The 26,471-nt window shown below is 42.1% G+C and overlaps 2 protein-coding genes across 3 annotated transcripts; one reads left to right on the top strand and one right to left on the bottom strand.

The window, feature by feature from the left end:
- Window positions 1-7,537: 7,537 nt before the first annotated feature.
- On the bottom strand, window positions 7,538-11,033 carry LOC123967397 (breakpoint cluster region protein-like; the record flags this gene model as incomplete). Its single annotated transcript, XM_046043489.1, has 2 exons — window positions 9,047-11,033; window positions 7,538-8,863 (listed from the first exon to the last, which is right to left on the bottom strand). A coding segment is annotated over exon 2 (1,318 nt), but the record flags the coding sequence as incomplete, so codon positions are not given.
- On the top strand, window positions 9,872-26,187 carry ift81 (intraflagellar transport 81 homolog). 2 transcript variants are annotated; one of them, XM_046043492.1, is made up of 18 exons: window positions 9,872-10,069; window positions 10,992-11,095; window positions 11,176-11,356; window positions 11,451-11,540; window positions 11,723-11,788; window positions 12,090-12,200; window positions 13,299-13,383; window positions 14,055-14,218; window positions 14,305-14,400; window positions 15,292-15,438; window positions 18,698-18,847; window positions 20,029-20,157; window positions 23,221-23,310; window positions 24,171-24,257; window positions 24,355-24,426; window positions 24,658-24,743; window positions 24,992-25,037; window positions 25,286-26,187. In XM_046043492.1, the coding sequence occupies exons 1-18, from the start codon at window positions 10,019-10,021 to the stop codon at window positions 25,466-25,468; spliced, it is 1,938 nt and encodes a 645-aa protein (XP_045899448.1). In that variant the 5' UTR covers window positions 9,872-10,018; the 3' UTR covers window positions 25,469-26,187. The 2 variants fall into 2 exon arrangements, with proteins under 2 accessions (XP_045899448.1, XP_045899446.1); XM_046043490.1 differs by lacking the exon at window positions 9,872-10,069 and adding an exon at window positions 10,337-10,856.
- Window positions 26,188-26,471: the final 284 nt, after the last annotated feature.

Below are 26,471 nucleotides of genomic sequence, written 5' to 3'. Positions count from 1 at the left end.
AGAGAAACTTTGGAGGCTTTAGAATTAAATTTATTTAAATCATCAGTTAAAAGTACCACCGATAAAATATCAGTTTTATTCGACTGATGGGAAGAATTCAGACAGCAATTCCCAAAGATACAAATAAAAGAGCAAATATATCTATTGATTCATCCCAGAAAGAGCTGGAACTAGAATAGTACCATCCATAATTCTCCATTTCTCCACTGGGAAAAGGCACAGTGCCGCCCAGCCTGGTGCACTGACTGATCGCTGATCAATGTGTTTAAATAGCTCAAGGGGGACAGACTCCTGCTTGTATTGCTCTGACAAAGAGAGAGAATCAGAGCCCAATTATTGCTCCCTACTGTGAACATATTGACCATCTACACGAAGATCAGTCAGCTGATGGACCGAATTTAGATTGCAAGTTCCCAAAAATCAACACCACATAGCAAATGTGTTCATCGATCCTGCTCAGAAACGGCTGGACTTGAGATTTAAGCATCTATAATTTACCCCAGAGCAAAAAAAAGTACAATGTGGACAGCCTTTCTGTCGCCCCTCTAATGGTAGTATAGATCTGGAGAGAAAAGTTGCACCTTTGGAAAAAAGTAGCAGAAGATGCCAATGTGAGATGGTGTTAAAAGCTTAGCACCACTTTATGGCTCCAGCAAATGGATGCTCCTCCGCACTGTGTGGTCACTGGGGAAACAGCAGTGGCAGCGAGAGTAAATAGAGGGGAACAGGTTGAAGGGTGATGGCTTTTCAGACATTGGAGTTTTCCTCACTTCATGACAAGTGGAAATATCTTGACAGATTTATCTATATTGCACTTTACAATGACTCTTTGGTGACTACAAAGATTCTACTTGAATCCAACACTACTGTCTGTCACTGATCTGCGTGGTGGCACTCAAATCCTGTCATTGCCACATGATTTCTTTAAATGTATATTTCTGATTCTGAGCCATTATGTTAATGAGGCATCCACAAAATGTTGCACTTACAAAAAACTGATTGAGTTGCCAGAGACAGATAAAAAAAATGGATGCAGCAGAGGCTGTAGTAGGCCCTAGTATGGGTTAAGATACTGAATCCTACATTTACCAAAATGCAACTCCAAAACGTTTTTTAGATAGATAGATACTAAGTAACGTCCATGTCTTTCAAACTCCACGCCCCCTGTTTCTAATGCAGGCTTTCTGTTAACAAGACTAAGAATCTACAGCCATGTTAGTGGCTCAGTGTGCTTTCAGCTAAATGCTGACGTCACTATGGTAACATGTTCACAATGACGCTGCTAACATGCTGATGTTTAGGAGGTATGTTAACCATGTTCACCGTCTCAGTTCAGTGTGTTAGCATGCTAACATTTGCTAATTGGCACTTAAGATGGCGACTCTCTGTATGAGAAGTCTGAGGAAGCTAGCTTAATAAATCCTTCCAGTGGGAGCTATTTGGTGTACAGATTTATCTGTTTCAATTCTGCAGTACAAACAGCTTAGGCTTAGTATTTGATCATAAACCAAAGTCTTGGACAAATAAACATTTTGGCCTGATGATAGCGATGAAAATACATGGGATCACCAGAGTTATTGCAGTTCATCCTGAGGGGTTTGTGAATGTGTGTGCCAAATGTCATGACAATCCATCCAACAGTTGTCGAGACATCTCACTCAAAACCTTGGTGTTGCGCCAGAAGACAAGTCAGGGGTTTACCAACTTCAGTAGGATTCATTCTCTGGGGACCATGAATGTCTGTGCAAGTTTTCATGGCAATACATGCAATAGTTGTTGAGATAGTTCAGTCTGGAACAAAGGGATGGACAGTCCAATCTACCAGAAGACTGACATTACCATTCCCCTAGAGCCATGATCACTCACATGCCACATGAGTAATTTTCTCAGACTTGACAAAGCTCCTCCAGAGCCACAAAAGACATTAAAACAACTGTATTAACAGGCTGTATAGTACTCCCTGTGAGTAATAAATTGACGTATAAAATTGGAAAAGTATCCCTTTAACCTTGTACTGTAACTGGGGCATCTGTTGTGGCAAATGCAGACACCGGCTGTGTGTTTTGGCAAAAAAAAATGTTAGCCAACACATTCCCATCCTGGGCTATCTGAAGTGTCTACTGGATTGGGAGGCCCATTAAACCACAGGGCCGGCGAAGGCAGTGAGGCCCACCAGCACTGGCCTCTGATCTGTTGTAAGGCAGCCTAAAATTAGTGCCAGTCGTTGAGCAGTGTAGGTCAGAACTGGGCCGCCCAGCCCAGCACACCTACTAATCAGCGTGTGTTGAAATAGCTCAGGGTGGTCAGACTACTGCTTGTAATGTGCTAAATAAAAGAGAGAATCAAAGCCCAATAATTGGTCCAGTCTGTGAAAATAAACATAGACAATGGTGCACACGCATGCATTGGCTATACACAGATTAGCTTAAAAGCAGAAGGGAATACAAGCATGTCTAATGAGGTACAGTAGCTATATAGTCCTATTTTGTTATTTTAATAGGGAATTACTCTCATTTCCATAATTTGTACTTGAGCCCGGCCACTTTTAGCCATATACATAGCCTCATGATGAACGCACTTAAGAAATTTAATCAGCCACATGAAAAATCACAGTGACCTCCAGGTATGATCAAATATTAATATGCATGTCTGAATAGAATTAAATATTAGTGAACAAACCTCACCTGATGTGCTTTAATGTGATTGGCTCAGACATACTCTGCCTAGCAACACAGGTATTACAGCACATGTTTGCACTTAAGAAGTTGGTTAAAGCTAACAGTGTGTAGGCTGAGAGTAGAATGAATCAAATGATCAGATATTCAAAAATCATTTGCTTTGTTTCGCTAAAATGATAATTAAATTAATAATTAAAATGATGCGGCTGTGAAAACAGTTATTTTGCTCATGTCTTCCATGGCTCTGGGGAAGCTTCATTAAATCCCAGAGAAACACCCTAATGATGTCATCAGGGTTATCTGGGCTTGGACAATATGAATGTATAACAGAAACCATGTATTACAAATTGTGGGCATGAAGTTTATTTTTTCAGGCTATATAATGTCGCTCTGGGGGAGCTTTGTCGAGTCAAGAAAATAACCCTTAATGATATCATAGTGATGTCATCAAGGCTATCTCAGCATGGGCTTGGAGACTGCAAGTTTATAATAGAACGTTTGCATTACAATTTGGGGGCTTAGGAGTTTGCCTGGCAGAGAGGGTCAAATTAAGAGACACTACTGTGCATTATGGGAAATGTAGGATCCCATACTGGAGTATAAAAATCAAACTGACCAGTGACACAACATGCTCCACGGGTCAGTCTGTAGTGAGAGAGGTGAACTCATACTACACTTAACATTTCATTAGCTGTTTCCCCCCACACCCACAAGCAGCTGAGACATTCCATAAACACTTGGCCTGCCAGCCAGCAGCACAGTGGGCCCTTTGAGTGGGACCAGGGAGGGGAGCTGAGACTGCAAGACCAGAGGGCTGATGCCGAGCACGAGGGAGGATCACTGAGCCGGGGGAGGCCTGCAGGCTTATAAACATGCAAAAGCTTTTTTTTCTCTATTAAGGGTTATCTATGGAAACCCGAATGTTAGTATGTGAATAGAGGAGCTAATGGGATAATCTAGTGTGAACAATCTTGCATAGTTTCTAAACAAGTGTTTTTGTTCTGTTTTCTGATAAGAAGGAACAAAAGGTCTATTCATTCTTTTACTGCAAGAGCAGCTGGCAATGCCTGGCCTGGTGTACTGATGGCCTGCCAGCTTTTGACCACTTTACCCAGTACACTGCACAGAAGAACAGGTGTCTTACTTACACACACAGAGGCAAACTTGGCTGCCCTCAAGAGCTGCCTTGCAGGCCTACACTTACCATAGGAAAGGGAGAGGCTGAATTATTTAGCTTCCTTGACCAATAAACCTCAGATGTTGATATCCAGGTACAAGGATAGGCTTGTCTGGGCTTCCTTAAGGGACCTCAAATATTCATGAGTCTGCAATTAACCAGGAGTGCGGATCAGCACCGGTTTGACTCCCGCTGAGGCAGCAAGTAGTGCCAACCTCTGGACTAAAGCCAAGACATTCAGACAGACTTCATCACCTTTTAGACAGACACTTTCTATTAATGTCACATCCTTCCCAGGCAGCCCTGTCTACCTACAGAGCCAGTGCCATACCCTGACCGAGGCAGGCTCAGCTAAATGCATCCTAAAAGACAATCTCCTGATTTTTGCAGAGGGATTACGATTAAACTAATGGTGAGATTTATTATGTCCCTTTTGGCCGACCTCTTCCTCTATGCCCTCTCACTGTAATACTTTAACCATGAGACAGTCTACACACTCAGGCCCTTCCTCAGCCACAGCACAAAGCTGTGGCCACGGGCATGTCAGTGTCATGATGATAATTAATTATGGCAAAATAGACCCATCAGAGAGTTGGCCTTCTTAAAAGGCCCACAGCTAATCAGCAGCTCTATTTGCAGCTAGGCTTGACAAATGGCCTAGATAACCAGAAACCAGGAGACAACACGTATTCTTCTATTCATAGAAAAAATCCCTTGAGATGTGTCAATTTTAGACTGACCATTTCAAGATTTCACGCGGCAATGCAGCTGAGTAGCGGCAGGAAAAGAACGGGTTTGTTTCAGTCAGTTAGTACAGTAGGTGTTTTTCCCAGGCAGCGACATGCTGCAACCATGCCAGACACTGAGACACTCACACAACAGCAGCAGGGACCAAGTCAATTCTCTGTCTGCTGCAGCGTTCACATATTCCATGACAGGGTGCAAAAGTATAAAGTAAATAAACCATACACACCAAATCTTACCGTCCAGAAAGCCTAATTTAGACATGTGTGACGTATGTTGTACTGTACAGTTTAGGAATAGGAATATTTGAATAGTTACACAATACTCAGCTAACTGGATCACAAAGCGTCTTTACATACACTGAGATTAAGTTAGCTTTACTAGGCTGATTTAATAGATTTTAGGGAATGCCGCAGTGCTTTATCATAAATACAGCAAAAAAAAACTTTCCAACTGCTCCCTGAAAGTCACTCACCACAAGAAAGAGCAGTTTATTGCAAAAACTTGCCTCCAACCGGCTCGCTGCCAGAGGCCTAATCCAGCAACGTGCACAGTAATGTTATTTCAACATCAGAAAATAATAAATCCAGACTTCTGGTTATCCACAAAGCAAGGTCCACACGAGGCAGCTGTCCCATTCTGTCAGCAACAAGTCCTCTCTGGACAAAAACTTTTAACGTAAGGTGTCAAACAGGACAGGGTACATTAAAGGGGAACTCCACAGAATTTACACTTAAAAAGATCTGGTTACTGATCACAAGACGTACTACTCACCCTGTGAAAACAGGTGGTTAATGAGCGCGAAAGATTATTCTTGACCATAGAAACAGTAGTTTGACAAAAGAATACATTCATATCTCAAGGTCCACTTATTCCCTTTTTCCAGAGCTTTCGACCACATCTCAGTCTTCATCTCCATGACAAATGCGAAATGTCTCGAGATGTCTTGAGTTGAAAGCTTTGGAAAAACCTAGTAAGTGGTCCTTGAGTTAACACTTCTTAATGTATCTTAGGTGGCTCTGGAGGAGCTTTGTCAAATATGAGAAAAATCACCCCGGATGATGTCATCATGATTTCATCTGGGTAACTGGCTTAGTCAAATTTATTAGAATGCAGAATGCCTGCGTTACAAACTGGGGGCATGGAGCTTGAAAGACGTGGAATAAAGGGTTTAGCAAAAAATGATAGTGGTTGCATTATGGGAAATGTAGGCTACTTTGGGACTAAAAATCAGGACATCTCTGCCTGTGCTGCCCTGTCTATACAAGTCCCCCAACTTTATGGAATTGCAATGCAGAATCATTGGAAGGTAGTTTTAATATCATTCAAGTGAAAACAGGTTTTCCTCCAGGTTTTTTTTTTCAAGCAAGTGACTCATAAATGTATAAATTCTTTGGAGAAATAGAAACGTTCTGCTCCTAGGTATTGCTCCACAAGAAGGAGCTATGAGTGTGACCAAGAAAAATCCTGACAGTAGTACTGACCCAGGTCGAATGGATTTGGACATTTCAGTCATCCGAGTTTACACTGCATGCTGATTATATCACGGACTATCTGCTTGTTTGTCACATGCTTTGTGTCAAAGAGCTTTGGACTGGATCACCTTATATAACAACACACTATTCTGCTCATCTGCTTAATCTGACCCACAGTGGATAACACTTTTTTTTTGGGTAGAGGCAGACAATTTTGCAGCTCCAATCCTAATACTCGCTCTGTATCCCAATCCTTCTTTGGCCTCAGCCAGCAACAATATGTGTCCTCGCATGTCATTCACTTTGACAAATGTTCTCGCTGAGGAACACTCACTCCCGCCTCTCCTTCTGTCCTTGGCATTACGAAGTTGCCCAGACCACTCTCGTTATCCCACTTAACATTGTTATATTGTCATGTCAATACTCGTACTCAATGAGTGATTCTCCTATTGTGTTCACACATAACAACAGGAAACACTGATGGCAGGCGTTTTGATTGGAAGCCGCATGACACACTTTAAGCCCCTCGATTCGCTTTTTTAAGTGAGTTGTCAGGGCTTTTCCTACCCACCTCCCGTAACAAAGAGGCTCCCTAAATTTATCACGCTAGACAAACCCCTTTAAGTTAATTACTCGGCACCAAGGACAACAACACTGATGTGTGCTGACACGAAAACAGTCAGTGTGGACAGGGCCGAGAGGCTGGGAAGCCCGGGGGTAGTCGCTGTCTCAGCCAGAGCATCTCTGTGAGAGTGCTGCAGCACTCAGCGGGCAAAGAGCAGAAGGGGGAGAAAAAGAGAAGGCAGGCCTGCTTACAAAGGGTAAAGAAAACACTCCTGAAAGAACTGCAAAACCACTGGGTTACTATTAAGAATCAGTGTATTTAAAGTCCATCTTGTCAATCCCAACCCCCTCGTGGCAGGCTGGTGAAAACCTGTTTAGTCTTTTTTGTGCAAAGGCTAATCAGGCTTGACTGGAATGGGCTGACATTCCTGACGCACTCAATATGGATAAAGGGAGATAAAATAAAATTCTCATTAACGAGAGGAGAAGATGAATTCTGTAGTGGCCTCTTTTTCCCTTTTTTTTTGTAGCCCACTTCAATCATAATAGGTCCCCTCAAGCTAACTAACTCTGCTGAAACCCAAGAAATTGCTAAAACAACAAGAAATGTGCATAATCGTAGCTTCATGAAACATTTTTACATGCATTTAGCGTATATGTTCGAAATATTAGGACTTAATTAAAAGGGCCGCAGGTGCGTTTTATTCATCAGTGACTTATTCAGGATCAAGGCCAGGCAGGGCAAGCACAGGCATCTTTCAGACAGTGATTAGAGAGGGCCTTTTATGTGCTTTTTAGTACTTTATGATCTCTACCCATTAGAATACTTTGCTGTTTTAATCCTGAAAATGAAAGGCTTGAAGAACATCTGTGCTGTGCAGTGTGCCTTGCAGACCTACCCAGATCTCCTTGAACACTGTTGTCATGAGAGGTCCTGCTGGACGTGGTGGAGTCCCCATCACTGGGCCAGATCTGGCCCGTTTTACGGAGCCCGATGACAGAGGCCTCAGACACCATCACCTGCTGCTTCAGACGTTTCTGAGACAGGGGTGTGGGTGGGCTGCTGCTCTCAAAGGACTGCTGGGAATGCTGGGAAGGTGAGCGACTTTTCTCCCTGTACATCTGATAGGCGGTGGGGCTGGGAGACACGTGGCTGGACTGGCCCGAGGAGAAGTCCTCCTCGCTGGATGTTAAGTTCTCGTTGGAGCTGCAGTCTGGTGTGTACCCTCCTCCTACGTCATCAAAGCTGCCGGGAGAATAGGAGCGCCTCGGCCAGGTGAGGTGTGCATCCTCCTCTAGGCTGTGGTCCCTAATGTGGATGACTCGAGTGTCCCCGTCAGCCATCATTCCTCCAACATACACACTAGTGTAAGGCTGGCACTCAGCCTTTCCCCCAGTGGAACGGATCACACCGTCTTTCAGTAAGTGTGGGATGACCTCAGCATCATCATATGACCCGTTGTAGCTGCAGTTCCCCTCAGTGGATCTGCCTCTCTGAACAGCATGGCTGATGTCCCCCGTGGCGGCAGACAGGTTCCCTGGGAGCGAGTGCAGGGATCTCTTACGCTCCATCTGCATGGCCTGAGAGCCCAGGGTGCTGATCTTGTCTGACACCTCCCTGTCGTTGACTTTGACCAGCCCTCGCTCGTGATGGTACTCCATGTTCACATAGAAAGGTTTGTCCTGGCCGCCCATCACTGACAACCCTCTGCCATCTCCGGCTGTATGAGAGTTGGCTCTCCTGATGCGCTCAAAGTTGGATCTCAGAGCTGCTACCGAGCCTGTGCCCAGCGGAAAATCAGGAATCTCTGACTCCTGGCGGACGGATGACACCCCACCCACCTCTCCTTCTGGAAGTGGTTTACACCTGGCTGTCTTGCCAGGCACTCTCTTTTGCTGCTCTTCCACTGGTGCCTCATCAACATGGGACTTCTGGCAGTCTGGCCCAGTGGACAGGTCTCCAGCATTCATCTGGGGTGTCCTTTTAAATCCCCATCGCTGGCCATCATAAGACTTCCTCTCTTTTGCAAGCAGAGTCTGCAGGTAGATCATCCGGAAGCGCTCCTTGTTTACTTCCTTCTCCAAGTGCCTGATAGATGCCTTGCATTTGTCCAGCTCCTGTTCAATGTCCCCCATTGAATTCATCTCCATGCAAGGGGGATCAGACTCAGGGAACTGGGCTCTCCATGCCTCCACAAATCCAACCGGTTCAACCATTGTTATTACTGTGATAGAAACTATTCAATCAACTAACAACACAATCATATACATTCCTAAAGCATGAACTGGACCTAACTCTTTACAACTTAAAGCTTGCATAGTGCTATTACAGAGGAAGGAAGGATCCACTCCAGAGGACGGAAGGATCCACTTTACAGGGAAGATAACCTGTTCAGTTTAATACTCACAAAACACAGGAATAAAATCCTACAGAAGCAAGATCACTGGTCGAGTCTCTTTACTCCTGTTGACATAGTCCAAGAAATGCGAGTTTATCCTAATTCTCGCACTTGATCCCTTCTTGTGCTCGTCTATTCTCTGGAGATCCTCTGTCCTTGGTGTCAGACTGACTCGAAGCTCTTTCGTGTTTTGGCTCTCCGTCAGCGTTACAGTTGCAGCAGAAAGAGGAGGGGCTACATGGATGTGATTTACTCCAAATCCTTTTTTTTTTAAAGGGATGATTTGTCAAAATGCAGTTTCTAATCGAAAACGGAGTTTCCAGGTAAAGCTGATTACGACAACTGTCAAATTCACCAGAACATATTTCCCGAGGAAAACCGCTGCCAGCAAAGTTAGAAGACGGTCTGATAAGGGAGATAAACCGACCCTTTAAAGGCAGAAAACGTCCCACGTTGTGGCGAGAAGGGCTTTGTGCAGGAAAGTGTTGTCTTGTGGCCGTTATAGTTTAGGTGGATGAAGAAAAACGAGGTCCCGTCTTTCAAACCGTCTTTCCTTTGTTGGTTGTTCAAATTCAGCCTTGATTTTTACCCCCCTTAAGATAAGAAATCAACGACCCTAATAGCCTATGTCCCCCTGTCCAGCCTTAGGTCTCCAGATATGTGCCTTTCTGACAAAGCACACTTGTCCTTTCAGTGAACGTTATGCTCTGGACACTACCAACCATCCTACCAAAGTTCATTGTGTTGCAATCAACCTGAAGCCGTTCCTTGTGAAAACATCGCCATCTGACGGTTCAAAAGTTCAGACTGACAGTGGGATGAGTTCATACATCTCCTTTCAACTCGGGTCACTAACTTACATGATTTGTGCGCAGTTCAGATAAATGGCCCTAGACGTGTTAATGCTGCAGTTTATAAGCGAATAGCTGTTTTTACCATTGTTCATTTTTTTTGCATTAAATGCGACGCGATGCTACATAAATGTCACTTCACATTAAAGAGGATGAGCAGTTCGCATCCATCAACCAAGCAGTAAGTACTTTTAGTTTATTTTTAGCAGGTAGGTATTGAACATGCTTTAATCCTTAAGATATTTAAATTCAGGGGAAATACTTTTTAGATGCGGGGAAATAATATGTAAGCTAGCAGTCATTAAAAGTTAGCGTTATAACAAGTTAATTCTAACTACACACAACGGCAGGTCAGGGGTGTTTGTTGTAGTAAGCACTATTTTTTCCATGACCAACGTTATGAGTTTTCAGCAATTTTGTACTCACAGGTGTGTACATCCCTGTCTGAGCCAGAGGTAATTTGCGCACTTATAGCGCAACACAACGGTCTTAAAAATGTCAAAGCTACTTCCTGTTAGCAACCAACTCGCGTTTGATATGGTTTCCATGGGGCTCTTAAACAGCTGCTGCATTTTTCTCTACGCTAACTAGCAAACTGAGGAATTAACACGACGAACTAACAACTTTACCGGGCATGTGTCTTTATCATTTGTAAACAGTTGTTAGCCACAGTCACCAGCAAGTCGGGCTGGTTGTTTTTATAAAAGGTTTCTTTGCAGGTTGGATTGGGGAGCTAATGTTAGTTAGCTTAACGTTAGCTGGCTAAACCAAGCAAAGAAGACGACTCATTAACTGAACGTTAGAGCAAGCACGTTTCGTTCAAAATGAGTGAGCAGCTGAAATTCATCGTTGAACAACTTAACAAGGACCCGTTCAAGAAAAACTTTAACCTCATCACGTTTGACTCCCTCGAACCGATGCAGCTGCTGCAGATTTTAAACGATGTTCTGGCTGAAATAGACCCAAAGGTGGGACACAATCTTCAAGGACTGTACAGACTTCTGTTACTTGTGTCAGTGCAAAATGTTGTATAATGTCAGCCTGGGTCTGGCATTCATGAGATAATCTGAACTAACGCAATATACGGCCACTCTTGTCTTTAGCAAGCTATAGATATCCGTGAAGAAATGCCTGAACAAACCATAAAGAGGATGTGTGCTCTGCTGGGGATGCTGAAATACAAACCTCCGGGCAACCCCTCTGATGTGTAAGTAATGACATTCCATGAGAATTGAAACATGTCTATTTCTAGGGATATTCTCATCATGTGCTCCTTCCCTCATGCAGAAGCAACTTTAGACAAGGTTTGGTGATTGGCAGCAAGCCCGTGGTCCACCCTATCCTCCACTGGCTGCTACAGAGGGTCCCTGAACTAAAGAAAAGGGCTTATTTAGCTCGCTTTCTTGTCAAACTGGAGGTGCCTGCAGAGTTTCTGCAGGATGACATTATCAATGACACCTATCACCAGGTTGCCAATATATCATAAACATTTAATTTCCTAGTTTTTTAGCCAGTAATCCAAAAGACAAGAGAGGCTATGCACTAATGTTGTGTGTTCACAGTATGAAGAGCTGGTGGAAGGTTTTAAGACGTATCACAAAGAGTGTGAGCAGCTGAGGACGTCAGGCTTCTCCACATCAGAAATCAGAAGGGTGAAAAACACTCAATGACTCTTTATAATCCCTTTTTGTTAGACGTTATTGATGATAAGCGTTGCTCAGCATAGCCTGTCACTATACCTATGCCTGTCACACATGTCACTACATTATAATTCAACTTATCAAGCTTAGCTGATGTAATTCAGTAAGGTATTGCCCCTTTTCTCCAATAACAGGACATCAGTGCAATGGAGGAGGAGAAAGACCAACTAATCAAACGTGTGGAGAGGCTGAAGAAGAGGGTAAGGCAAACTGTTCCGAGAGGCTGCATCTCTCTTCTAATCCTTGGAAGGCTTTAGGATTCACTGAGGAATGACAACATGACCCCAGACATAAATGATCAGCTTCTATAAAAGACCTGACAGGGATCTGACAGGCTGTGAGGCTGTCTTAGCAAGGCGGTGAAGTAATGAGGTGTTGATTTAATAGGTCTCCCGCCAAAAGGTGAAACCTGACTCTGTTTGAGGTGCTTGCTTATTTCTGCTTACCATGTGACAACCTGCAATCTGAAGTCGTCGTATTAACTTGTTGATCCTCCACTAGGTGGAGTCAGTGTCTAACCATCAACGGATGCTGGAACAGGCCAGACAGCTGCGAGTGGAGAAGGAGAGAGAGGAGTCACTGACTCACCAGAAGCAAGAACAAAAGAACCAAGTAAATGCTTGTTGTTAATTGTGGTTTATCATCATGTTTGCTCACCTTGGTATAATTTAATAAGACATCATCAACCATCATTAAAAGATGCTGTCTGCTGGGCTTTTTGAAAAGAAAAATGAACCTGTAGAATCTCAGGTGTTTTTCCGCTGTTTTTTTCTTCTCAGTTTATTGGCTTACTATTATGCCCTAAGACTTTTCAACACCTCACACTATTATTTGGCCCTTGTTTCTTGTTTGATATTAGGGCTAAAACAATGAGTCAATTCATCGATTAGTTGATCAACAGAAAAAGCAGCTATTTTGATATCAATTAATAATTTCAATGACTTTTCAAGCACGAATAGTGAAACATTTTCAAACATTCTCTTGTTTCAGAGGATGATAATTTGAGAGGATGTGTTGCTTTTCTCTGTTTTATAAAATTGTAAACCGAAAATCTTTGGGTTGTGGCCTGTTGGTCAGACAAAACCAGACATTTAAGGACACCACCTTGGTCTGTGAGAAGTTGCAATGGGCATTTTTTTACTATTTTATCACTATTACTTAAAGTAATCTGCAGACTAATGGATAATTGAGATAATCTTTTGTAAAGTTGCTGCCCTGTTTCATGTAGACATCAACAACAGAAAAGTTTCAAATAATTAATTTTCATCCTTCTGCAAGCTTTGGTTTATAAATGTAAAAATATTCTACAAACATTTTTCAAGAGATTAGAAAGTTGCAGAAGAATCAGATTGGTGTGAACAGTGTGACCAGACGGCTTTCAGCTCAGTCACTTGTCAGAAAATGAATTGGCAACTATTTTGACAATCACTTCATCACTTTGTCATTTTTAAGACCAAATTGCTTTTTTCTTAGTCTTCTGTGATAGTAAATTGAATAGCTTTGGGACAAAACAAGTATTTTAAAAATGTAATCTTGTACGCCAGGAAAACGTGATGTGCATTGTTCACTATTTTCCAAACAATTAATGTGCTAATCAAGAATATGATTTGAAGGTTAATCACAAATGAAAATAGTTGAACAAACAAATTATCAGTGGTAATGGCAAAACTCCCACATTACCTGTATTAGTAATCATTTTTGTGTGTTCAGCTGTTCCAGGCAGAGCAGAGACTGCAGAGATCACAGCAGCAGTTGAAGGATTTGCGACAGGCAGCAGCAGATGCCAATCCAGAAAGTGAGTGTCCTGCTGTTGCCTTTGCAGGACACAGCTGGATGGGTAGCTCAAGGACACAGCAGAGCATTAGAGGGTCTCTTAGCTAATAGGCTTTCATCTGTTGAGACCATCTAATTATACTTTGATCTTTGAAGTACCATAATAAGGCTTATCTGATGTTCAAATTGTCCCCTTTTGTTCTCATCTCGTATCGGGCTCTTCAGCCAGAGGAGAGATTTACACGTTTGCAGTTTCTAATATGACCTAAAACTAAGGTGGAGCTGCACAATTGGGGTCTGCATTAGCTCAGTCCATGGGGACTTGGCTCTAGAACCAGAGTGTCCAGCACGGACCCCTAAATGGTGTTTAGGCACTGTACAACAGCCTGATTAGGATGGGTTAAAGGCAGAGAACAACAAATTTTATTAATGAAGTATAATAATAATAAAAAATTAAAGTCACAAAAAAGTACATTGAATGCTAATTGGGGCGCTGCTGTTTAGTATAATTAATTGTCTTTTAACAATTACATTTCAAAAGATTTACACAAGTGATGTAGTGGTGTGTCTTTCATATGCTTAGTGAATTTGCATGAGTAAGTGATACTCAGCTTTTCTTAAGTAATCAGAGCTGTAGAGGTTTCAAAAGCATTATGCTCAAAGTGCTTAATTTAAAAGTTCTGTCTCTTTCAGGCTTAATGAAAAGGCTTGAAGAGGAGATCAAGATCAACTCCTACATGGTTTCTGAGAAACTCCCCAAAGAGCTGGAGAGTATGAGGCGTACAGTGCAGCACCTGCAGAAAATAGCGTCAGAGCCTGCCATGGGCCAGGCTGATCTCCAGGAGCTGGAGGACAAGGTCTGTTAAGTCTGTGCACCTCCATGCACTGCAAAATTCACCAATGTGTCAGTCTCTTGAGTGTTCTGCACTTGTCCCTTTCACAGATTAAAGAAGTTGATTCTCAGATAAACCAGCTGATTGAGAAGAAGATGATGAGAAATGACCCAATGGATGACAAACTCACCCTTTACAGGCAACAGGTGTTGACTTTATTGAATTTCTTTGATGTCCTTCAAGTTTTTTTTGTCCTGTCCTTATTTTGTCCTGAGTGAGCTGGACTTTTTGGGTGCGGACTGCGATGCTGTGTGACGTAGAAGGTGCCCTGTGGAGTTTACTTCTGAGCAAACAAAAGTTATGTTTACATTCAGTAATACTCCCCTAAGCCCATTGTGTTGTCCTTGAACTCCAACAGGTGTGCTCCATGGCATTTCCTTGATCATAAAACATTTGAAAAGCATTGTTTAAATCCATGTGGGCTGGCATGTTGCAGCATATCTTGGGAGTGTTACCGGCACCTGTAGATCAGTGGATTAGTGTGAAACCATTGGCAGGACTTTGTATTGCCTCACCTCATGCACGTGATAAACATGGGGGGTCCACTCGTACAAAAACAGCTCCATCGTGTTACTAGAGGTCAAAACCCCCACAGAGAACCTTTAAATCAGTCCATTAATGTATTGGATGATTTTGCACGGCAGAGATGGCACTGCATAGGTCATCTCTCTTTCCAATCTTCTCATGAAGGAGTGGTGCTCATGTGCTTAAAAATAGCATAAAGTTGTAGGTTATATTAGTACTGTTTAGTCCTGAGGAAGACCTTGTGGTTAAAAGTTGTCTGTTTTTATGATAAACCCTACTATGTACCACTTTAATATGTACTACATATCCATTCTTGTTTACACCAAAAAGTGAACTGTTTTTCCCACAAGGTTGTCCTCTGGCTCCTGTCCACTATTTTTTCATCTCTTTGCTAAAGTGTATATTTCTTGCCCCAATAACATCCCCATTGATCAATTGCACTCCCTCTCCCACTGGTTAACAGTCGCTCAAATTGTCATGTTTGTATATCCAATGTAACATTACTCTTGCAGGCCTCCATTATCATTCGAAGGAAGGAGTCGAAGGCCGAGGAGCTCCAGGAAGCGAGGGAGGAGCTGGCCGCGGCAGAGAGGGAGCTGAGGCAGAGAGCCAGCCAGGCACAAGCCTCAGATGGGGGAGAGGTCATCCGGGGTGACGAGGTACACTGTTGGAAATGCTTCTTGCCGTCACAAAGTTATGCAATCACTAAACATCAGCCATCTCTGAATGCCCTGGAAGCTGTGTTGATCTTACAAGCTGGACATAGATAATGGCTGGCTTTGTTTCTGATAAGAAAAAAAATTCAGTAATGATTCATGATTCTTCTTTGTGTCCGAGGTAACAACACCTACAGAAACTTGAGCTTTATCTAAGCGCGCCCTAGTAGATTTGCAAACTGCAGAAAACACAAGAGGCTATTTTTGTTCTTATCCAAACATAGAGGGACTCGGTGTCTAATGGCACTTATCCCTTTTCCTTACTCTCCCCCACATTCCCATGCAGAACCATAAATAGAACACACCAGAGAATATCCAGAACAAGGAAATGTACGGGACAAACTGCCTGAAAGATGGCCTTTTCCCTAATCTCTAGTGTAATCAGTCTCCTAACTCAAGTCAGCTGGACACATTAAACAGACATGGGGCATAAAACCTGTCTTTATTTATATCCTGTGATGAGGATGTACTCCCCCCTTTCAGACACATGGCATGGTCTACTCGGACCTATCACGTTTAAAAATACAGTTGACAAGGAGAAAAAAATAATCTTGAGACGCTTAAATCCGAAAGCCTTGAGCACAGTCACTCCTTCTTTTGCCTGTGCACACATTACTCTTACAGTTAAAGAGTCAACAGTTCTGTATTAGCAGAGGGATGCTGAAAGATGGCGGTTGTGCTGTGACCGTATGCACTGTGTGGATGAGAACGTTTTATGCATGTTGATATATGCGAGGTGAGAGCCGGACTCTCTGCTGAGGCAAAAAAAAAAAAGTCACAGCATGTCTGAAACTGCAACAGCTTTCTCCCTGCTCCCCCCTTTTGTCCTGTAGGGCTACTGTCCGTGCGTTTTGTTCCAGGGGTGTTGCTGACCCTGTCCTCTGACCTGCCTGTGTTGGGTTAAACAAAAACTTTCCATCATAAACATTTATGATGCTAAATATAGCATTTTATTTATTATTACCACAATACTTTGAGACATTTAAGATAATTACTTAAAACAAACAAAACCAATACACACAGAATACTTATGGCCTCTACAGTGCAGTTTTTGGTTTCTACAAATTAGTCTGATCTTCTGAGAAATCCTCTGGGTTATTACATAGCTCTGAAAGAGGGTGTTTTTTTTTTTTTTGTTTGTTTTTTTTGCAGCAGAAACAAACTGCTTTGACTGATTCCGGCAAATGATAGAGGAAGTGAAATGTCAGTGGAAAAATAACTTCTAACATGTTTATTCTTTACAGGAAGGGAAAAGAAAGCAATCATCTGTGCAGTGCAGTGGAGGAGAAGTAGCAAAATCTGTTTTTGTGAGAGGAAGATATATGAGATGTTTAAAAAGAAACCGGCTGGCAATACCACTGGACTAAGACAGACGCTCACATGTATTTCAGCCACTTTAGTTGTTCTACATCAATGATACCAAAATATTACAATTAATTTAAGGGACCCACCTTTAAGTCTGACTGAAATGATGAGAGGGGGCTGTTTGTAGGTACAAAGAGGGCCCTTGAGAGTATACATGAATGAAGTTAATGGAAAATGTTTTGTCAAACACAGCTTATCAGACTCCTCCGTAGTTTTGGGCCATCAGCCACGGTGGAGATGATCACTTTATCGGAGGTATTTTCCATTCTGCTGGTTATGTGTCATCACATACCACCCACCAACTGCAGGGTCTCTCTGAGAGGGATGACTACATCTGCTCGTCATTGGTTGGTCAGTAACATGAAACCACTTTATCAAACACCCTCATCACTGGTTTAATTTTAGTGTTACTGCAGTCAAGACACAATCTGAGTAACATGCTCACTTTTTTTTTTAAATACTGTGGTGATCTTCATAGTAACTAAAGAGTTACTCTGCTACTGTACACAGTAGTTTGATTCTTCTGGATTTCATTCTACGGAGCGCAGCTTATACATTAATACCAGCTTCCTAACCTCTTGATAATGTAATTGTTCTGCACAGTTATTTGGAGTGTCTGCTGCACCATTCATGTTTCTATAGACTTGCCTGTATGCAGGTTTGGGTGAATGTACTGTATGTCTGAGACAAGAGGTGTTATGACTGAGCTGTCGGCCAGTTTAACAGCAGTTGTTTTGGGGACACACTGTCGGGAACACTATGCAGTGTTACTCTGCTGTGCTAATTCCTCTCCCAGCCATGTCTGCCCTTGATGTCCCAAAATACACAAAGAATAAATGTGTACACACACACACACACACACACACACACACACACACACACACACACACACACACACACACACACATCAAGCTTCATGGATTCCCAAAGGACACAAAGCACATTCTGTGATTTCTGGGGCTATTCTCCTGTGTCCATGTTCATTTATAGCTGCTCTTCATTGTAGAGGAGTTTCATTGTGTCCTGACAGACAGTCAGGGTTGGGAATAACTGAGCATCAGCTAAAAGCAGTTATTCTGCCAGATGAAGCTGTTTGCTGTACATAGCTGGCTGTGAATCTGAAGGGATCGAGTGACTGTTTCAGATCATGGCATGGCCCCCAGTTGCTGCTGTTCTCTAATCCCTTCCCTCCCCTGGCTCAACCCATTGTCTTCTCCTGTGGCCTTTCATAGTATCTCAGCTGTGCTGGATACCAAGTAGTCAAATATAAACTGTATTTATGCCTCTTTCATTGCATTTCCCAAAGAAGCATTTACACTTTCTTGCTTGTTGCAAGCACATGAACACCAAATTTTTTTAAAATACATGTCTGTTTTTGCTGTTATAATTGAAATTTTTTATATTAATGTATCAAATAACTACATTTATGTGAAGGGCGTCATTACGTACTGACGAACCAACAGATAACGAAGCTTTTAGCAGCTAAAGAGTCAGATTATCAGGAGTTGGTGGAGAACAAACCAGGACCTATTGGAGAGTCAATATTGGACTGACATATATCAGGTGACCAGCGCAGCTCTGTAAATGTGTAAATAAACAACTGTTCACTATATGAACTCAAAAGGGGATAATATGTCAGCAGTGTTTACAGCCAGATTCTGCTGCCCTCAAAATCAGCTAATGCAGGTTTAAAGACCTTTTCTAAATGCAAGTGTAGCAAAGAAACCACAAAATGTCATGTGAAAGCAGCGTTTAGTATTCACTTCTCTTAAATCTAAAATCAAGTGTACTTTTAATTTGAAGGTAATGTTAAATTCTGTTTCTTTGTTCTTCAAAGCTAAAACGCCTGGTGATGAAATTGCGCAGCAAGGGAACAGTATACAAGAAGAAACGTCAGGAAATTGCTGAGCTGAAAGTGGAGTATGGAGTCCTGCAGCGGACAGAGGAGATTCTCAAGCAGAGGCATGACACTGTCCAACAGAAACTGGTAAGACTAAACAAATATTTACAGCAAAACAAACAAAGGAATGGGATCTACTTGTTGCCCTTTATATGAAGTCTTTATGTCATTATGTCTAGATATCCTTTATAGTGCTACAAGCCACAAGCAAAAAGTCCATTGAATTCATAATAACTATAGGGCGAGTGCTCACACATTATTATCTTGCATTTTTTTTTATTAACACAGGGTTGTATAACGAGATTGACTTGTAGTTCCCTTTATACTACAAAAACAAACATTATAAACAAATAATATGTACAGCCGATGGGTGGATAAATGATAAGTCATAGAAATAAAACAATTTACACGGTGGAGTGCTGAGGATGAATTTAGGAGTTCATTCAGTGAGCAGCTCCAAGTTGCACAAGAGCACTGGTAGTGTCATTAAAGCAGCATGAGTTATCATTATTACTTTTAAATCTTCCTTATTCCACGTGGACTATGGAAATCCTCCTAATTGTCCTCTCTGACCCGTAGCAGTCATACTGTATCCCACCCACCCCTCTCCCCACACTCGTGCTGCCATTCGAAATGTCCTGTTCTCCCTTGATCTCCCCATTCACGCAGTTCGTGTTAACAGTGAAGTGGTAGAACCTTCCTGGAAATGGCTTCACGCCTCTGTACGGTCCCAGCACCTGACTTGTTGATAGGCTGTCTGACGCAGGCTGAGCTGCTATTTCTGATGGCTGCATCTCACACTAGGATTTGTTAAGACAATGAAAGTTTTCATTCTGATCACATGTCTAGCAGGCGACGTGTCTGCTCCTTTCTTTATGTGTGAGCCTGATTTTTTTTTTTTTTTTCCAGATGGATAATTATTCATACATTGAGAGTCAAATGACTGATGTGATGAGTGGGTAGCACTGTTACTGAAATGTGCTGTTGTAGTGTTGCCTGTATTGGAAGACATTTAAACCTTTTTGTGTTCAGTTCAGAAAGAGTTTTAATATCACAGCTTCAGCAGATAACCTTAGCTTCATGTGGAAGCAGCATTTTGTGGTATGCTTAAAATCACCGTTCAATAAGAATGCACTTTAATTGTAAAAACACTGAATTGATGGTTCATATTGATGGTGACCATTTTGATTCCATTGCTGATTTATTTATTTATTTTTTTTGTGTGTGTGCTGTTGAGTAATCCACTCGTCTCTGTTGTATTTTTCAAGCAAACTGTTGAAGCTGAGAAGGGTATCTCTGGCTACAGTAACACTCAGGAGGAACTGGAGAGGGTGTCGGCCATCAAGAGTGAGCTGGATGAGAAGAAGGGCCGCACGCTGGATGACATGTCTGAAATGGTAACTATACCAAAGGGGCCTTGGGTAAAATCCACCCTAAACTCGTTTTTTTTCATTTTGCTGTAGGTGACACAGCAACACCAGATCTCTTTACAGATTCTGTCTTTCCAAGGAAAGCTTAGACATATGCTGACATTGATTGGGCAGTCAAAGACTAGTGAAATGGAAAATGTGTATTTTATTAGACATTATTAATTGTATAGTAAAACCCCCACTGACTATAGAATTTAAAGCCTCCACACAGCCATGGCACCTACGCAGGTGTTTTCACTTAGTTTGGCTAATAGACCTTCCCTCAGAACTGTATGGGCCTGTACAGACTGTGTTTGGGAGGTATCTTCCTAACTCTGTTAGGGCAGGACAACTTATACCATTATCATTCCTATAGGCCTTTTTCAATGCAAGCATTTGACATGCACAGTAGGAAAAACACAGGTGGAACTAATAAACTGAATGATGCCTGAATTCCATATCGCTGCTTTGGTTTCAGAGTTGAGGTGTTGTGTCACACTGTCATATTTCACACTTTCAAACCTAAGATACAAGACAGAACAGGTACTAAAGTGAGCTAAACAGAACATGCAAATGAAAAGGAGCAGAGCCAACATTAATGCCATTAGTAACACCTGGGGGACGTTCAATCTCAGAACATTTTGCACCGGTTTGCTACGCTGCGCAACAGGCTTTGAGGTATGTTTTCTCTTGTTTGGTGTGTAAGAGGTGTCACCCAATCAGCAGTGACATGTTTATAAACACTGCTGTATTAAAAAGGTAGTGAAGTGCAGTGTGCTTGTGTACCTTAACAGGGTGTTCAAGGCACCACCGTTTCCGCACCACGTTTTGTCTGGGCGACCCTGTACTTTTCCTACTATAACAAGTCAAAATGTCTGCTGTGAGAAGGGCCCATGGTGTTTGGTGACCTCATGTAATTTCCCAACATAACTCCCCCAACTTAAGTTTTAGCAGAAGTCTAAATAGTGGAAAAAAAGTGAAATCCTGTGTGGGTGTGCGTTGGGCATTTTAATCAAACTAACTGATTTGTAGTTTTTCAATATTAACATTGATCTCTGTTGTCAGTAATAGTACAAGGTCAATTCTTAAGATTATAGAAATAGTTGCCACTCATAGGGCCATGCTCCAAGCTGTAGTTTAAAGTACACCTTTACACTGGCACAGATACTGATGTGAATGTTACTGAATACTGATAAATAACCCATATTGTGGCTATAGACACTTTACATATTTTTTCTACTGGGAACCATTCATCATGTTTGATAATGCTGCCTGCTTTCATTATCACAGTAAATCATTAGTCAAAGTCACATTACCTGCTGTTTTCTCTGCAGCCTTTAAAGTATACAAAGTTACACATTTCAGCCTGAAATGCTACACTGCTCAAAAAAATGAAGGGTATAACATCACAGTATAACATCAAGTCAGTTAAACTTCAGAGATATCAATCGGTCCAGTTAGGAAGCATAAGTGATCGTGAATCAGTGTCACATGATTTGGTGCAAATGAAAGTGACAACAGGTGCACCGGAGAGGCAAAAGCAAGACTACCCCCATAAAGGGAATGGTTTTGCAGGTGGTGTCCACAGACGGTTGCTCTCTCTTTGTCCTTCCTGATTGATTGATTGATTACTCGATTACTCTCTATTTTGCATTTTGCTAGTATCCCTTGTCACTACTGGTAGCATGAGGCGGTACCTGTAGGTTGCGCAGGTAGTCCAGCTTCTCCAGCATGGATGGATTGCAAGAAGTTTCACTATGTCTCCCAGCACATTCTCAAGAGCATGGAGGAGATACAAGGAGACCAGAGCGGTAGAAGGGCATCAACCCAGCAGCAGTACTGGTAGCTGTTCCTTTGTCCCGGGAGGAACAGGTGCAGCACTGCCAGAGCCCTACAGAATGACCTCCAGCGGGCTGCTGCTATGCATGTTTCCGACCAAACTATCCGAAACAGACTCCATGAGTGTGACATGAGGGCCTGACGTCCTCTAGTGGGATCTGTGCTCACAGCCCAGCACTGTGCAGCTGGATTGGCATTCACCAGAGAACAAGAGAATTTGCAGGACTGCCATTGGCGACCCGTTCTCTTCACAGATTAGAGCAAGTTCACACTGAGCACATGTGACAGATGTGAAGGAGTCTGGAGACACCGTGGTGAACGTTATGCTGCCTGCATCCTCATCTAGCATGACCGGTTTTGCGGTGGGTCAGTGATTGTCTGGCGAGGCATATCCTTGGAGGGCCCTCAGACACGTGCTAGCCAACACTATCCTGACTGCTGTTAGGTACCAGGATGAAATCCTCAGACATTACACTGGTGCAGTGGGCCCTGGGTTCCTTCTGGTGCAAGACAATGTCCAGCCTCATGTGGCCAGAGTGTGTAGGTAGTTCCTGGATGGCGAAGTCATTGCTGCCATTGACTGTCCCTCATGTTCCCCAGACCTAAATCCAATTGAGAACCTCTGGGACGTTGTCTGTCGGTGCATCCAACGCCGCCAAGTAGCACCACAGACTGTCCAGGAGCACTACCGATGCCATGATCAGGTCTGGAAGGAGATCCCCCAGCACACCATCCCCCGTCTCATAAGCAGCATGCCCAAATGTTATCGGGAGTGCATACAGGCACGTGGGGTCCATACACACTACTGACTCACATTATGAGTCACCATGATGAAAGTTACGCAAGTTAAATCAGTCTGTGATTTAATTCTTTTTCCCTTTGATTTTCAGTGTGACTTTGAATCCAGCCCTCTGTTGGTTGGTAATTTTGGTTTCCATTGAACGTTGTTTTTTTTGTTCTCAACAAATTTTATACAATGTACACAAAAGATCTGGAACTTTGAACTATTTCCTTCATTGAGATATAATGTGTGATTTAAGTGTTCCCTTAATAATTATTATTATTATTAATTATTAATATATTTATAATTATTATATAATTATTTTGAGCAGTGTATTTCCTCTCAATTTACATTGTGATTATTGTAAGGTGTATGTTTTGTTTTTTTTCCCCAGTATTAATTTAGTGTGTGTTATTGGCTTGGATTTACAGGTGAAGAAATTAAACTCTATGATAGTGGAGAAGAAGTCTGCTCTAGCACCAATTATAAAAGAACTGAGGTCACTGAGACAGCAGTGTCAGGTGAGCATCGCCCGCATTATAACACCTACTTCAAAGGCTTCTCACACCATATCAGTTAGTGTTTGTTAAAAGGAAATTGGCCACCTGACCACATTTAAATAACCTTTTAAGGACCTTCAACAGCCATAATAAATCATTGCTGCCCCCCTTGCACACAAGTCAGGAATAAAGGAAGAAGAAGTTGATAAAGATTTTTGAGTCGTTCTCATGGGGATCAACAGAGTTTGAGTCGCTTATCAGCTACAAAAGGGATAAAATTCATATTTTTAAATGCCATAATATATAGTATATACGATGGTGTAGGATTTTATACCAGTGCAAAAAAAACACAGTTCTCACAGCTCCCAAACGACTCCCAAATTCTGCACAAAAAACATAATAAACTATGAATCTGTCCTAAATTTAAAAACCAGTGGTGGTATCTTTACTGTGTGCCTGCAAGCCACTAAGAGTTAACTTGTATTGTGCTTGTGGGTTATCATAGACACGGCCCATTGAGAATAATTTACATAGTCCATAAATAAAATGCACGATGGGAAAGCCCCACATATCGCTGAGCTAAAGCAGAGGATTAAATTTTCCTACACGTGTTCCCAGAATCGCTCTTCCATCCTACTGGGCAATGTCAGCTAATGAAGAGCTGCAACAGGAAGACATAAATAGACTTTGTAGGAGCGCGATATAAATTAAACTGCTCAAATGCTAGCTGTGATGTTATGTTGATGTGAAACAGTGCTGAGAGTATGACAAGGGTGTTGAAAATTGTGTATTCTATCTATTTATTTCTATTCCCATACAGTATGTTAAATCATTTGTCTCTCCATTCCTGTGTATGCCTGTTCGGATTCCTATGTTAACAGGAACTAAGCCAGGAATATGAGGATAAGAAGGCGCAGTATGAAAGTTGTACTGCTGGTTTGGAGAGCAACAGGTCTAAATTGGAGCAGGTATAGTTATTACTAGAGAGAATATAGTCAACAGTTTAAATGTATGTATGTATTTTTATCCAGTGTATTCGTCTTTGATCTTGTTTTTCATTCACAGGAGGTGAAAGCACTGAGAGAGGAGACGGCGCAGGAGGAAAACCGATATCATTACATCAACTCCATGTCAGAGGTAAGACGGTTGCTTAAAACAGAAAAAAAAACATTATAGCCATTAGCCACAGTGAGGGTATCAAGCATTGTTATCACTGTTTTACTGTTTTTCAATGACACTCTGAACAGTGACTTGCTACCCACAGGGGCGCTGCAGGAGTGGCTAAATGTTGCAGCATTTTGCATGTGACCTGGCCTCAAACGCCCACTGTGACAGTAAACTCGATCTCTCCCTCTCTGTCCTCAACAGATCATTGAGATGCAAATACAGCGGGCGGCAGAGGAGATGAAGGCTTACGTGTCCTCTGATCCGCAAGAGAGGAAGAAGGCCATCAGGTGAGCGTGCTGAGCCAGACCAGCAAGCTGCTCACAAAATGAATACCCCTTTTTACCTCTGGAAGCTTTTATTACAGTCAGTTTAGCTGCTGTCACTTTATTCTTTCGTGCAGCAGTAGTTGTCAAGAGACTCATGACCACACCTTGTTCTATCAAGATATGCTGATACACCACACCTTTATTTAAACACCGTGATTGATTCACAACATGGTTTGCATTTTAATTATACCCTTCTGCTTCTTTTGTAGGGAAGTGTACATGAAGAACATTTCAGAACAGGAGTTACTTGGCAAGGTGAGAACTGACCTAGCAGATGCCATGTGTCAATACTTCCTGTAGTCTCTCAAGAACACGGTCTGATGACAGGCAGGGTGGATAAGGAAACTTACAGAACTCCAGTAATGTAGATTGTAGTGAATATTTTTTTGCGAACGTGTTTGTAATTTTGGCCTTTTTTAATAAAGTAACCTGACTTATTGAACAGACAAGTGCCATTTAAAAATGTTTTCTTGCTAATCACTCTTTTAATTTGTGGACTCCAGAAGTTACGCGAGAAGCAGAAGATGGTGAGGGAGAGCCACAGCGCCAACATGGAGCAGATGAAGATGTGGCGTGACCTGGAGCAGCTGATGGAGTGCAAGAAGCAGTGCTTCATAAGAGCTCAGAGCCAGGCATCTATTGGTCAGGTCATCCAGGAGGGAGGAGAGGATAGGCTGGTGCTGTGACACGTCTAGGCAGGGTCCACTGCACATCACCTACAATACATTCACTACACAGAGTTTAACTTAATATTCTATGCCTTCCTCTAACATGTCTACATCTTTTACAATATAATTGTTGTACGTAAACTGTTACTGTGCACTATTGTAGATTTAAATAACATGTACAAAGTTCATACAAGGTTTGTTTGGTCATGGAGGTTCATCTTGTCTGTTACACACCATCATCGAGTTTCACTTGATGGTTAATCTTGTGTAAGAACCAGACCAGTAGCTTCTTGGTGATGACATGGTTTGAGATCCTTTGAGCATCCACAGTTTAAAGAGCACATGTATCAAAAGGTGGTACATGTTTTCACTTTCACCGGCCCCTGGAGACTCAGTTTTGCCACATCTTTAAGACTACACTTGCAATCCAAGTGTCCAAAGATAACAGCATACAAAGTGGTGCACTTGGGATGTGGCCGCGGTCAACTATTTTTGGCAACAACTACCCTGACCTTGGACAGGGTGTCTTGCCAGTTTTGGAGTTCACTGGGACCTCCATTGCTTTGGACAGTGCAGATGAAACAGTCATATTATTCAGCTTGTTTCTATTTCATATCACAACATAAACAATTTTTCTATAATGGAGCCGTAGTTCCAGATAACCTTTGACATTTAAGGCATACATAGTTAGATATTTTGGTTGTCTATGTATTTCTATTAAATGTATTATATATTCATTTCGACTCATGTTTCATTGATAATATTCATCTAAAATACAACTTACTGGCAGATAGTTGACCACACGTAAATTCTTAATTATGATGAGGATGTATTCAATTATTTCAGTTTAAACAGAATGAGAGAATACCTGTTGTACAATTAATGCTAGAATACAGAGAGCCCAGTTTATTTTCATCAAATCATGTGACTGATTTGATGTTGATTTAGAGCATTCTGTTTGCTTTCTTTAACTGTAGTATGAAATCTTATGTTGTCTTTATGACCTGTTTTATATATAACA

The sequence above is a fragment of the Micropterus dolomieu genome, unplaced genomic scaffold, assembly GCF_021292245.1.
Source record: "Micropterus dolomieu isolate WLL.071019.BEF.003 ecotype Adirondacks unplaced genomic scaffold, ASM2129224v1 scaffold_346, whole genome shotgun sequence".
Taxonomy (NCBI): domain Eukaryota; kingdom Metazoa; phylum Chordata; class Actinopteri; order Centrarchiformes; family Centrarchidae; genus Micropterus; species Micropterus dolomieu.
This window is presented reverse-complemented; position numbering and strand designations above follow the sequence as displayed.

What these genes read in the sequence shown, in the direction of transcription:
- ift81 (XM_046043490.1), top strand. Translation starts at nt 10,713, where the DNA reads ATGAGTGAGCAGCTGAAATTCATCGTTGAACAACTTAACAAGGACCCG. An exon ending in CCGGGCAACCCCTCTGATGT is followed by an intron (nt 11,096 to 11,175) that starts GTAAGTAATGAC and finishes TCCCTCATGCAG; the next exon opens with AAGCAACTTTAGACAAGGTT. An exon ending in ACAGGTCTAAATTGGAGCAG is followed by an intron (nt 24,258 to 24,354) that starts GTATAGTTATTA and finishes TTTCATTCACAG; the next exon opens with GAGGTGAAAGCACTGAGAGA.